This window comes from Genypterus blacodes, unplaced genomic scaffold (assembly GCF_046128005.1).
Source record: "Genypterus blacodes isolate CSIRO-AG114 ecotype Tasmania unplaced genomic scaffold, CSIRO-AGI_Gbla_v1 ptg000013l_1, whole genome shotgun sequence".
Taxonomy (NCBI): Eukaryota; Metazoa; Chordata; class Actinopteri; order Ophidiiformes; family Ophidiidae; genus Genypterus; species Genypterus blacodes.
Window position 1 is genome coordinate 721,825 of NW_027466827.1, and position 14,585 is coordinate 736,409.

At 41.8% G+C, this 14,585-nt stretch overlaps 2 protein-coding genes across 2 annotated transcripts; both read left to right on the top strand.

The window, feature by feature from the left end:
* Positions 1-7,122: 7,122 nt before the first annotated feature.
* katnbl1 (katanin p80 subunit B-like 1) lies at positions 7,123-11,318 on the top strand. The gene is made up of 10 exons (XM_076167370.1): positions 7,123-7,310; positions 7,861-7,951; positions 8,068-8,105; positions 8,937-9,213; positions 9,335-9,450; positions 9,545-9,595; positions 9,716-9,805; positions 9,906-10,010; positions 10,137-10,230; positions 10,744-11,318. The coding sequence occupies exons 2-10, from the start codon at positions 7,943-7,945 to the stop codon at positions 10,774-10,776; spliced, it is 813 nt and encodes a 270-aa protein (XP_076023485.1). The 5' UTR covers positions 7,123-7,310; positions 7,861-7,942; the 3' UTR covers positions 10,777-11,318.
* A 135-nt stretch (positions 11,319-11,453) lies between these two features.
* Positions 11,454-14,399, top strand: emc7b (ER membrane protein complex subunit 7b). The gene is made up of 5 exons (XM_076167378.1): positions 11,454-11,816; positions 12,600-12,719; positions 12,818-12,956; positions 13,170-13,250; positions 13,510-14,399. Exons 1-5 carry the CDS (start codon positions 11,584-11,586, stop codon positions 13,657-13,659), a joined length of 723 nt encoding a protein of 240 aa, XP_076023493.1. The 5' UTR covers positions 11,454-11,583; the 3' UTR covers positions 13,660-14,399.
* The last annotated feature ends 186 nt before the right edge of the window (positions 14,400-14,585 follow it).

The following is a 14,585-nucleotide window of genomic DNA, read 5'->3' on the forward strand; positions in this document are numbered from 1 at the left end:
GTGAAGACACAGACTGGTGACAGACTGAAGGTGCAGTACGTTGATCTTACCCGACTCCGGTACCCTGGTATCACTTCTTGACAAAACAATGTCTGAAAGTGTATATTGTCCAACTCCACCTACCACCATCACCAATGGAAACTACAGTGTTACTACCTTGGAACAAATCCTAAAGGGAATTCACCCACACACCCACACACTCACATAGACTTGGTGAGGAGGAGTGTATAGTCATCCACTGACAATTCCAATTTCGCAGACTCTTAATTTATCCATGTGGTTAAATCTCAATCATTTGCTACTTCATGTGACTGTGTGTGTGTGTTATGCAAGGTCGCATGCATGTATAAATGCTGTGGTGCATTTAGCAGGGAAAAGTATGACTGGCAATGCAACAATAACCAACTGTGTCGCAGCACCCAGCCCCCTCTGTCTGTCCAAATGTTCAAATGAAGGACGATTTAGTGTAGTTATTGGTGCAAATCATTCTTTGAGGAGATGCTAGTACTGTTTATCCATACGTACATATAGTCAGTCATGTATGGCTGTGGTGTGCTGACTTCATCCCTGGGTTTGGGGAATGGGACAACTAGCCTCCTGTATGCAGCCACTCTTGCATGTCTCCTTCTGGCCTGTAGGTTAGGGTGGTGAACTGGGATGCTGGGGTTGCCCAATTCCCCCCCTCCCCCCTTTAAGGAGATCCCAGCAGCCTCAAGGAAAGAGGTTAAGAGGGGCATTGCACAAGTGTCACTGTTTGCTATTGGGCCTAGAGGCAGCTGCTTGATCCTTGTTTTTGACTGAAGGGACGCAATTCACACGTTCACAGCCGAAGAGTGCACTGATATGTGATCAAAAAGTGTCAAAGAGGAGACTGCTGTCAGTGAGGTTGAGGGTACAAGAGCACATGGTACTGAGTGTTCTGATGGCACCTTTGAGGTAAAGTTCCAGTAAAGCACTCCCAGTGATTCACTATGGTTGTGGCGTGAAACAGCAATGCACAGTTTGGACATGAGATCCATCCAGCATATTGTCAACGTACTTGTGTTTCTTAGTCTGTAGAAAGCTGACGAGAGGAGAGATCCTTCATCAGGTTCAGCTGGATGTTCCATAGGCAAGTAGGACACACACACACACACACACACACACACACACACACACACACACACACACACACACACACACACACACACACACACCCACCCACACACACTGCATGTGATGAAAACCAAAACCTACCTGTGAGGTTAAGTCTTGGACTTTCAGCATTACTGTTCTGGAGCTTAAATGCCGTAATGCAGAATGCATATGTGTCTGGCAAAGCATACCTCACCGTACCCTCACCGCGCTCAGCGCTGTCTAAAGCCGCAAGAGGCCACCTGCAATCTGAACAGGGCCGCTCGCTCCAGCCAGGAAGAGAGGTGTGGCACAAAAGGAGCATCCATTTCCTGTCAATTTCACGCTTTAAGTTATGAGTAACTACTGTACATTTCCAGAGCTCGAGCCAAGAAATACACTCTACAAACGCAATCTATAAATCTCTGACTGAACAAATCTAAATATAAAGAGAAACTCATTGCAACCATATGTTCCATCAATGCCAAACTGTGTGGTTTTACAGCTTTCACTGTGAAAGTACTTCATCATCATTTGGCACACGTTATGAAATCCTGTGTTTACATCCTGGTCTCAGAAGGTTATAGTGACTAATCTGAGCTTTTTATAATGTTATACTACTATGGCACTGAATGTTTCAAGCATGTGCCCAGGTATGGTATCATAGAATAACATGGAGCTTTAGTGGCAAGGTACACAGGGCTACTAAAAATATGGAAAGTGTTAAAGCAAAGAGGTTTGAATTACAACTCAAGGTTAAAGGTGAGTTGTGTGTGGGGGTGAGGGGGGTTGCCAGAGAGTCAGTATGCTTATTCTGGTCTGACATAGGTTAGTCCCCAAGTTATCACTAGCTGGTATGGCCCTGATGCCGTGTTTTGATCCTGCGCTATGGCCAAATTGAATTATTGTAACGTTTGACCTTTGTCGGGGTTGCAATGAATAACAGAGCGCATCCATGACCCACAGCTCATCTCATGCACGCCTGCTCTGTGGCTTCTCGTTGCTTCAGATACTTAAGAAATGGCTTCAAACACTTTAAGACAGAATTCCGACTAAATAGAAATTTGGCTCGTGTGCTCAATCACAGTTTACAACATGAAATGAAACTTTCAAACAATAACAAGCAGACAGATAGATACACAGATTCATGATTCACACCTCTGTTTTTCTTCTATTTCTGGTCTTCAAAGGCAACAGCATAAACCAACAGTCATGTAGATTACTATGATGTTTTCAAACCACCTGAACTATCTAAATGACTGCACAGGACGGTCCCCTTTCCCTGCTCGTCTGGTGACGCAGCAAACGTTCCATTTCAGTCAGAGCACCGTGTGGATTTTCTCTGAGCAAAAGTTTTAAGACTCTGGTGGCCCTGTGACTGCCAAGGCCGACTGGATCTAGCTGCAAAACCTTCACGTCTAGAGGCTGAAGAACCAGCAGCTACAGACAGATACTGCCATCTAGTGTTAGAAGCAGCAATCCAGGGATGAGGGAGGTCTCATCTGTCCAGCATCTGTTTGCTGTAAAGGGCCACCTACCTAGATGTGCAACAACAAAGGAGATCCACCAGGTTCAAATAAATCAGCGCCTCATCCTGCAATCGCAAACAAACTCGGCAGATGATGGAAACAGAAAGTGGCTGTACAACCTGTGGCTTATATTGCAATTTGGGGATGTTTTGATGAAATGTGTTTGCCTGAAACTTTCAGTACACAATCTGTCAAATGAACAATCAGTGTTTGTTTTTATAAATTGATTTGTTCTATAACAAGTCAAGGATGGGCCCCTGGTTGCATGCAGGCTTAGGACGGTGTGACTCGTTCTGGCTCAGTCTTTTTCCCCCGGGCAACATCTGTCGTCCTTGACATGAGGAAAAACGAGAATGCGCACAAAGGACAGAGTGATGCATAAAAAATAATTGGGCTGTTTGAAATGTGCCAGATAAAATCATTGTTCCCTCTTTTTATTTTAGGATCAATCAGTGAAACATTCTCAGTTATTCCTGTAGCTGATGTGTGCTGGACAGCGGCGATATGACATCAGCGTTTCTTTCCGACTGCTCTGTGAAGGCCCTTGAACTGCGAAGTCTCACGAGAAGAGGAACAGCACAGATCAAAGTGTGTGTAGGAAATGATGTGAAATGACGTCGATGGAGGGCCAGTGATGAAGGTTGGAATTATTTTTATTATTCCACTGCGACTACTCCGCTCCTGAATAATGGAATGCTTGAAATATCAGCCAGCCCCCCACCTCCCACCCACCCCTCCCTAAGATCTTTGCCATATCCCCTTTTGATTTTGTTTGGATGTGGTCTGGGTTGAGGTCCTGAATCTGTTATGGCAGAGACTCTCTCCGGAGAACAGAGATGCTGCTGTGTGTGTGTGTGTGTGTGTGTGTGTGTGTGTGTGTGTGTGTGTGTGTGTGAGGCACCTCTCAAAACACACTTACATAACGTAGGCGTAATTACCGGCATTAACCCCGGATGGCTACAAATACATCCAACGGCAGCAGGCCACCGCGCTTTCTTTGCCTGATCTGAGAGCTTTTGTGAGCTTTTGTGAAGAAGGGAAAAGAGAGATTGAGGAGGAAAGTTAATGGTTGCATCTGCCTGAGATTTTGATGATTTAATTCTCAAACTAGCCCATATGATTGTGAGATGGTGATCATTTGCAATTTGCAGAGGCGATGGAGGATTTCACCTGTTTTGACGAAGATGGCTTTTGTGACGTTATTGTGAAATGAGCAGGAGAGGCTGTTAGAGAGAAAAGATGGATGATGGATGGATAGCAGGTTTGATCATTACAATGGAGTAATCATAGAATCTTACTTCTGCTTTATGGGTTCCCCACAGCCCACAGAGCCCATAACACAATAGGAAATCCATACATACAACACACACACACACAAACACACACACACACACACACACAATCACCCACCACCACCACTTGATTAGTAACATTTTCTCCATTTAACTTTGCCTGTTATTATGTAGAGAAGCAATCGGCTTAATAACACAGATTTTTTTCTGCTCTGTTTTGTAAAGATCCTTTGTAAGTCACGCTGTTTCGCCGCAATAATCGCATCCTGCTGAAAAATGTCTTGGCCCTCTGTGAATATGAAAGGATTCTTAACCCAGAGACTCCAACAGGCGCTTTGTCTTTATCCGTTTGAAACCTTGTCAGAGAAATCATGCTTCGCTAATGGAAATCTCCTAATGCTCTTATTGACTTTGTGGGTGGTTGCTTTTGTCTGGGGACAATCGGGTTTACTGTTAATTTTCAGTTATTTACCAGAGGGCCGGTGGAAGTAAAGTGGAAGTGGAAGCAAAGAGTCGTCTGTCCTCTGTAATTCCCCTTTGAGCAGATACATGACGGAGAATCAGTTGATCTAACACAGTGCTGCAAAAGTGATACTCAAGTTACGCGCAAAGCTACAGTATATAATTACTGAATCAAGCGTTCTGAGGTTGGATGGCTCTGATAATGGAATGTCTCACTAACATTCACATAGAATTGGGATTCCAGTCTTGCCAGTACAAAGAGATTGAGAATATTATCTGCTTGAATTGCAAAGAAGCTTCATGTTGTGTAGTTTAGTTTGGTGTTGGTTTTTATAACGTGCTTAGATGCAGAAAGTATTTCAGCACAGCACTCTGGATAACAAAACTCAACACAATCTATGCAAATGATACTTTCATCTTTTACTTTTTGGATGGCAAAGTGTGTCCACATCACATTTTCATATTCATATATTCACTCCAAGCTGTTCTTGAATTGTATAGTTCCCACAAAATGAGGCTTGATGATCTACATTGTTGAGTGATGGTAATTTCAGCTTCTACACTTGCCAGGCTCTAATCATCTACTAGCTTAGAATGTTTTTGTTTGGTTGTAGCTCATAAATACCAACAGCGCATTCATTTGAAATGTTCGATTTATTTTCATTTATATCCTCAACTGATTTCTTTGGGATTGGTCAGAAACATTGTGATTCATGAATATCGTGAACACCAAACGGCCACAGAGGCGTTTTGAGGCGGCCTTTACCTCAAACAGGCACGATTTTGAAGTACAATAATGGCAGGTGGCTGCCAAGATAACACTTTGTTGGATCAAGATGAGCTCCTCCTCTGCCACAATGCCACAATTTCCACAAACGTATCCATTTTCCTCTCGAGAAATTCTATTATTTGGTGTTTTCGTTTGTGATCATGGATTGCACACTTCAATTTGTGCAGGATTGGGGACAGGGTCATAGTGTGTGAGTCACATAACTGTCATTCTCATTAACCCATTGAATGGCTGTTCAAGCACGGTGGATGGGAGCAATGTCATCTCAGGAGATTCCACTTCTATCAGGATAGAAACGCTTCACCATAGGGCGACGAATGTAATCAGCCCAAATTGCTTTGTGTTTTTTGGCGTTTATCTTTCCCACCAAGGGGTTTTTTAGTGTATCAGGACATGCCAGGAAAATTCTCTCCTGCGGCATAACAGAGCTGCCAGACCCACTCAGCTTTGTGAAAAGAAAGACACAGAAAAGCTCATAGAAGAAATAGTGGAGGGTCAAGGGCGTCTAATAGCCACATGTGGCGACGGATAACATTGAGCCCATTAAGAGAATGTGCAGCAGTGTGAGTGCACATGATAAGTAACTGGTGTGAGGGATTGTCGACCAGCCATTTTCCAGCACTCTCATGTGTTTCAGCTCTGCGTCAGACGTTTGATGCTTCTCTCTCTCTCTCTCTCTTCCAAATATCCACCTTACATAATTGTGTGATCACAGTTTAATCGAAACCTTCCCCTTCTGGTCGTTCTTTCCACTGTGCATAACGTACAAAATGTTACTAATGGTGGCTGATTACGATTTTCCAAATCATGAAGATAGACCATTCCAGTCTCTCTCAAATGGTTGGCTGTGACTGTGAGTGCCTCAGAGTGGGAGGCAGGGAGCTGCAAATAGACTGTCTTCAATATTTCCAAAACAAAACACTGTTGACACAGTGCTTCATGTTGTCTTCCAGCAGTGAACATTAACAGAACACTTTCCTTTCCATAGAGGCAGCACCTTCAAGAATTCTCAAGCCCTAAACTGTCAACATCCATCAATGACTTTGGCCCTCCTATGCCAAATCAGTATATTGTTTTGAAAGTTTACATCTCAACAATCTCCAGGTACCTGTTCCAAGAAGTAGCTTTGCCAGAATATCTGGTTAACTTAAGTAAAACGAAGAAAATCACTTAGTGTTCAAGGTTTATGAGTTGTTACAGTTGCTTACAAATGAAAGGTGTAACAATGATAGCAGTTTCATTTGGGTGATGTGAAGTGACTGAGCAGGGTGTTGGCTTGGTTGTGTATGTGTGTGTGAATGTGTGCATGAGTCAAACAGGGAGTATTTGCCTAAAGGTGGTGAGATTAAACTCAACATCCTTAAAAATCACCCCTGCAGTCTTTTGGCCACACAACAGTTTTATAATTATATTCGACTAGAACTGGCTTACAGTAGAACATACAATTGAGGGTGTAATTAATAACAGAATGTTAATATGCTTACCAATTAAGCATACTGCAAGATAACCTCAGAAACTAATTGCTAATCCCAGCTCAAATCACTTTCAGCAAGGGTGTTCAGAAAATACAGACTTTTCTAAAATATATGCTGGAAAAATTGAGACTTCACAAATTTAAATTTGTGAATCTTGACTTTTAAATTGTAAATTAACTGAAATATCAATTACTCTCATGACGAAAATACGCATTTAAATTCTGTCTTTTGAAGTAGAAACATGAAAAGCACGATTTACATTTCTGTGCCATATGCCATATATTTAAGGAAAACGATAAATGAATTTTACATTACACAAACAGATCTATATAATACTTATATTCTTTATCTATTAAAATAACATTAACGCTATAACGGCTGGATGATATTATATAACGCTATAACGCGTTAGGGTTAATCAGGGGGAGTTTGGGAAATGACCGGCAGGTGTCGCTGAAAATCCGACTTGAATTTGCCAAAATCCATCCCACAATCCTCGGGCCGGTGGTTCATTTGAATGGTGAAAAAAAGTCTTGGGAGCGAAGCTAGCCAACCTGCTGAAGTCAAGCAACTTTCGACATTACGCACTTTTGTACATTTTGGAAATACGCGCCGTAGTAGACGTGAAAACATTTCGCAAAATGAGCCAGTAAGTATTTCCACGTTGTTGCCAAAGTTGTTAAGTTAATGGTTGCTTTAGATTTTTACAAGCCATATGTTGCTAGAGTTTGGTGCTAACTAGCTAGCTAGCGCGCAGTAGCGGCCCAGCTTGTTACTTTGTAGTTCTTCGGGTCTCCTTGATGTGTAGAGCTAAGCTAACCAGGCTAATACACTCCCGCAGAGTAAAGTGGGGGTTTTTTGCATTGCTTTATAACGAAGTAAGCTCCACAAAATAGTTTATTTATTTGTTATCAACATCAACTGATCATTATGTCTGTGGCGGCCACTAACCTAGCTTACATTGACAAAGCTAGCCAACGCCTTCTTCGCTCTAGTTAGCCTTAGCTGTCTTGTTTACAAACAATCAAGTTTAATCTCTGCTTTAAATATATATCATAATGCAGTATCCTAACCGGTGCTTTGTAGATTTAAAGTGAACTTATAATAGGCTAAGAAAGGTGAGTATCGTTTGAGATAAGTGCTCTTAGACCTAAATTAAACCTTTTTAATAACTACTTTTAAATTTATTTGCTCAACAGGGCATGGATGGCAACGGGAAGTGCTTCAAGTTGATCACAACTAACCTCATGGCCTTCTGCGCATTTCTGCGCTGAGGAGAACATGAAGCAGGTCAGTGGCTATAAGGAGCAAACATGATGGCTTACTTACTGTGTCAACACTTAATCATGGTGACTGTGACAGAGTGCAGCACTTTAGTGGCCTCATCCCTTATCCTTTTGTTTTAGGTGGATATTATAAATAAGGAAGAATTAGGTAAAGACAGGTGAGTGTCCAGTCCATACCTGAAGGCTTCATCTCCCTCATTCACCGCATCATTAAAGGGGGACTGCACAGATTTATTACTACACATCACATTCTGTTTAATGGTAATGGGGGAGCACTATTTCGCAGGAAGACAACTGCTCAGGTTGGGGAAATATGCCTTTATGACATCACAGGGGGGTACGACCTTGCCTACACTGGTGGCTACATATATATATAAATCATGTTACTTTACATATGTGGACACGCCTTCTTATTAGTGGACTCCATTGTTATTAAGCTCATAAACTGGTTGCTTAGTTCGCTGAATGGGAGTCTTGCAGCTATACGATACAATGGCATTTAGACAATAGTGTGCTTCCAACTTTGTGGCAACATTTCCTGTTTCATCGTGACAATTCAAAGAGAGGGTGTTCCCTGTTATGTTATGAACTGACCTGCACTGAATCCTGAACCCCTCTGAACACCTTTGGGCTTGAATTGGAACCAGATCTGATCAGCCAACATCAGTGTCCTGTCCTCACTGCCACCATATTCCAAACTTTTCTTGAAAGCAAAGGGGCCACGTGGTATTTAATGTAAATTTACATCTCAGATCATAGAACAATTAAATTTTAGTGTAGGACACCATGTGCTCTATAATAGATTTGAGTCATTTGGATCGTTGTTGACTTCCCAAACATCAAGAAAATGCATTTAAGTATCAGTGTAGTCCTCTTTTAAGGCATCTTTTCATAACCATGATCACCTCCATGCCAGTGGCTGTGTGTTTTGTACTTTAGCCTCGTAAGACCGCTTCTCATTTGCTCCATGTCCACTTTCTTCCCGCCAGATTCCAAGTGCAGTACAGAGCAAACAGTCCAGGCAAAGCAAGGCGATCATCTTGCAAGCGGAAAGGTTGTCCATTAGTGGAGGCGGGCTCGAAGCTGTACCGCCAAACATCAGATGTAGGCTGCGCCCGTGACCCCGGGATGGCCAACAAAGAAAATGAGCTGACGTGCTCTGAAGACGTGTGGGGCGTTCGCTGCAACGACAGATGTGGCCCTGTGACCTCTGCAGAGGCCTCCAAGATGGCAGGAGCCAATACCAAGTACAGCGAATTTGCTGAGGTAAAAGACAGAGGTTCAGACATCTCAAAGCTTCACATTCACCTTCTGGTGCTCATAAAGCTTTCATTGGAACAGATACTGATCACACTTGTGCATGTTTTATTGTTTTTCTTTTCCATAGCTATCAAAGGACCATGAAGCTATGACTCATGTACTCTTCGGAAGGAATCTTCGACTTAACGTAGCAGTGTCACTATGGAGAAGAAATGCTAGTGAGTTAGTGGCCTACCTTACAAGGTAAAGCAGGAACGGTCAATACTCCATTTTGGTCACGTTTGTTTATTCTTAGAGCGTGTGCTTAACTATCACTTGTGTGTTTTTGGTCTCCTAGAATTCAAGACACAGGTGTGCTGCTTGACTGCCTTCCTGTTTTAACAAACAAGTGAGTCTCACCTGGGTTGATCTCCAATAGGGAGGTTTTACCAGCAAGTATTGGACTGCTAAAAATAAATGTTTGTTAATGTAATAGTGTCATAACGTAACTTTTCTTTTCTTTCACCAGCCTTCAAACCGAAGCACCAAGTTTATCACTTGGTTGCTGCGTCGACCTTCTGCCCCAGATAAAAGTGATTCTTGCTAGTAAATTTGAAGAGTAAGTGCCAAAAACCTAATCGCATGTAAATTGAGTGTCCATTTTGTTGTTGATGTTGTATTTGGACTTACTGGTCTGTTTTGTTGATCTGCCTCTATAGACACATAATTGTGGGTTTACACTGGGTGCAATCCGTCATCAGGAAATGGTGGCCAGAACTTTCTACAAATGAGAAAAGACTGCCGGACAGTTGTTCAGACCACAGGTAGGAGGGAAAGACTTGAATGTACTCACATACACACATACATGGATACTGATCCGTCAATCCTAGTCAAATGAAACTGAGCGGAGTTGACAATGCGTGTGTGTGACTGTGTGTGTCTTTTTGCAGGAACGTTGAAGTCTTAAAGCAACGGCTCAAAGATTTGTGGAAGGAGGGAGCCCGGTTATGTTTAGTTCCAGGATCGACAGGAGAGCTGGCAAAAGTGAGAAAGCTGCTTGTGCTAATGTGTTTATCAGGGATTCTACTCCTATGGAAAACCATTGAAATAAAGATAACCTACTAGAATGTTCTTAACCCATAAGCACTTATCTCAAAATGTCAAATCAGCACGCTTGTAGATGCATGTTTTTATGGGAAGTGATGATAAGTAAGAACTCCGTCAGGACTAGAAAATCTATAATAATAGGAAAATATTGCTCCATTTTTCAAAATGCAACCGGAATTTGATATTTTTTGTCCCATTTCATGCTGGATTGTATCAGACCACAGAAAAGAATCTCCATTGCTGTTAAACACCCTTTAAAGCAAAGATAACTTAGATGTGCTTATTAGTAAGCTTCACGAATAAAGCAATGTATCACATTTGGGCACCCGGTCCCTACAAAGTAATATTAATGTTATGAGTCTTTGTGATTATATCAAATTGGTTATGTTTTGTTTATCACATTTTACTACGTTAAGACGACTAATGTGCCATCTTCACTTCACATTGCAGGTTATCGAGACTCATCTGTCCCAGCTGCCCTGACATTTGGCAATGTAGCACTGAGGATGTGACCACTACTGTTGAAGCGTGGCTGTTTGGAACTGATAACAGTGCCAGAGAAATGGACTGGCCCACCTCGCCACTTATAAGTCATACCTCATACTGGGACTGAACTTGACAATGAAGGCGCTCCCAACAGTCTGGAGCGGACAAACAAGCCTTTGACAGGCAAAAAATGACTCCTTCACATTGAAGTGGATCGTCTTGAGGGGCGTACAGCAGACCTCCATGAGAGATGAGGGTGTAGGTCGCTCTATAAAGTGCCACGCTCCCTTTCTCGCCGCTCCACACTTTGCCGTGGAAAGCAAATGCACTTGTGGATGTAACGGACTTGGCTATTTGTGTCGTATGCATGGGTTTCTTTCCGATTCAGGAAACTGAATCTGGAATTTCACACTAAGAGTCTTAAATTATTAGAGCTCCTGTTGTTTCCATCTTGCCTCTTCATATGTTTGACTGTGTATTGTAAGAACCATGATTCTTTTAAATTTCTTTTAAATAAATTGATCACAAATCAAAGTGAATTGGGTATTGGGTATTATATTTACAAAATGTTACTTTTTTCTTGATTGTTTTTTATATGAGTTTTTACGACAGTGCGTTTATGACTGAAGTCCGTTTTGGTAAACAGCTGTCAACGCTGCGTGGAACAATAAAGCTATTTTGAAGTGACGTAATTTTCCGCAACGACAGCTGATGTGACGTCTTCCGCTTAGCCAAACTGCTCTTGGACTACATGTCGACGCACACGGAATTAGACTTAAACTTATTTTAACAAATATAGACGACATGTTGCAGAGGGAAAGAATACCGCTGCTATGGGTTCTCCTGCACTCCTTTCTCGCCGCAGCGTGGTGTTTCACTGACATGGACACGGGGCCTGGCGTTGGTTTATCGATGCAGCCGAACGGAGATCGGTTTAAAATCGAGGGACGAGCTATAGTTCCGGGGGTGAAATCACAAGACTGGGTGTCTGCGGCTCGAGTCTTGGTGGAGGGAGAAGAATACGTTGGTTTTTTGAGGTAAGAGCGACTTTAATCCAACCTGCTAGCTCACTGGCTAGGCTAGGTAGCGTTAGCATAGGCTGCGAGATGTGTGGCTAGCCGCTAAAGCTACTTCCTGTTAGAAGCTATCGTGATGGCTGCTCTTCATAACAAATTCACAACCTTCACTCTCGTCGCTTATAACAAATCTTGCCCTCATAGATATAAGTATTTCCTCGTAGTAACAGGTATTAATATTAACTGCTTCAATTAGTTTTAATTTGAATTCTACAGACTGAACACAAACTTTAAGTCTATCTGTAATTTTATATAAGAATTCCGCTTGTCACAACAAGAACTAACATTTTATGTATGTTTTCAATAAAACGTATGTGTATCAGGAAATAATGTCTGTTTGTTAAAAGAAGACCGTGTTGAAGAATTTTGACCTAAAATGTGTTATTATGTTGCAGTCTGGGACTTGAGTCATTCAATTGGCTGCAGTACAAACCCTGAAAATCTAGGCTATAACTCGTATAAATCATTATAAATTCCAATAACTACAACACTTTCTCCTGGTTTCACCCCTTCACCGCACCCATTACCCCACCTGCTGTCAAAGTAACGTGAATCTCCCAATACTATAAATGGTTAATGCAAATAAAAGGTGTTTCTGCCACATTTGAGGCGATTGGCGTAATAGTGCTCATTCTAACTATTAACACACAAACCTTCGCTCTCCAGTTAGGATGGACAGGTAAGAAAGACTGATTGGAAATGTTTTGATATTCCGAATGTAATCGCTGCAATCTTTTGTTACAGAACTGATGGGAGTTTTGCTGTCAATGACGTCCCCTCAGGATCTTACGTAGTGGAAGTTGTTACCCCTACGTATAGATTTGAACCAATGCGTGTTGACATCACATCCAAGGGGAAAATGAGGTAAGGCTTCAATATTTTGGGAAGCTGAAGAGATGTTATCGGTGTTTGGTTATCAATAGTGAGAAGCAGCTTTTCAAGAACCTTGTGTTGTCCCACAGGGCACGTCTCGTGAACTACATCAGGATTTCAGAAGTGATGCGTCAGCCGTATCCTCTTCAGATCAGGTCCTCGGGTCCTATCACTTACTTCATGAAGAGGGAAACATGGGGCTGGACGGACTTCCTCATGAATCCCATGGTAAAAAAAAAAACATGGCATTTCAGAGAACATACTTTATTTATTGTTTTCAGATACTGTTGAGATGTATAGTTGTAGATGTATGTCACCCAGTGTGCAGCACCCTGAATCAAGAGTACACTTGCTGTCAAATTTAACTCATTCCGTCCTGATATTGGTGTTTGCCAACGAGAAGAGACATATTTTTAATTGTTATGTTTGGTGATTTTGCAGGTGATGATGATGGTGCTTCCCCTGCTGATCATTGTTCTACTGCCCAAAGTTGTCAACACCAATGACCCTGAGATGAGAAAGGTATAGAAACCAGCATATCTAGTTGAGTTGTTGTCTCAGGGATGCTGTATGTTCATTGAGGTCATCACCCAGTGTCTCTGGATTACATTGTGTTCAAACTATAGACCTCAAAATCGGGAATATCAGTGTTTGCATATTGTTGCCTTATTTTGAGAGAGAATTGGGTGAACTTTGTGATACAATGCAGGATGAAGTGAGTATTACTTTCTCTCAGCCTTGGTGTCTCTCCGGCTGTTTTCATATACTAATACTTTTACAGGAAATGGAGCAGTCCATGAACATGCTGAACCCCAACCCCGAGCTTCCAGACGTCTCCGAATTCATGACCAAGCTCTTCTCGGGCTCCAAAGGCTCCAGCAAGGCAGGCAGCAGCAGCAAAGGTAGCAGGCCGGCAGTGAAGAGGAGGTAGTACCGCACGCGCGGCTCCATCGACCTGCCCGAAGAAGCAAGAGTCGCACTGTTGACGCAAGATTTTTAAGTGTCTCTCGTTTTGTTCCCCTCTGGGTCTCTTGTACAGTTTTCTTTAAAACAGATGTTTCAACGCATCTGGATTTCTAACATCGGATTGGAATGACTGAGCAAATTTGGGTTTGTTTTTCTCACAGTACACTGGTAGGAATTTCCTGTTATGCGATGCAGAGCTAATTACCTTAATTTAATGTTTACTCCCTTCATCTGGTTCCACTACTCATCGTTAACCATCAGTCTTTAACCCTCTGTTGTGCATTTTCCATTGCTGCTAATTTAGTGCTTTCCACTACCTGAAAGAGAACATATATACATATTCAGAGATTTCCTTTTCTTGAATTCAATAATAATGACTGTGAATGAAGATTAATTGAGTTTTAAGTCTGATAAATTCTTATTTAAAAGCTTAGATGAATAAATTGCAATGGTATACAAGAATTTTGTTTTTATTTGCTGAGGTCTGGATATCTTAAAATATTGTCTGAAAGGAAGCTTATTGCTTTCTCATTTTTTAAAATGGTTCTGATTGTTAGACATGGCCAAAATACTTTCACATATGAGCCTAAGCTGTAAAAAGTAAAATAATCACCTGCGGTTAGGAAATGAGAGAGTAATGTGGCTACTTTCGAGATCTCTACGATGTAATTGGCTATAATTTCAATAAAAGTGACTAAGTCTATACTAATGTGTCTGTTATAAATGTCCCTGGGTGATGAAATACTACAGCATTAACAACTGGGACTCTCTGGAGGTCTTGAGCTCTTGTTGGTGCTTGGTAACAGTCATTACTGTTATACGCAATGTCATGTTAGTTGAATTGACTGGTTGGATCGTTTTCATGTTCTCATACAGAATCAAGCTACACCT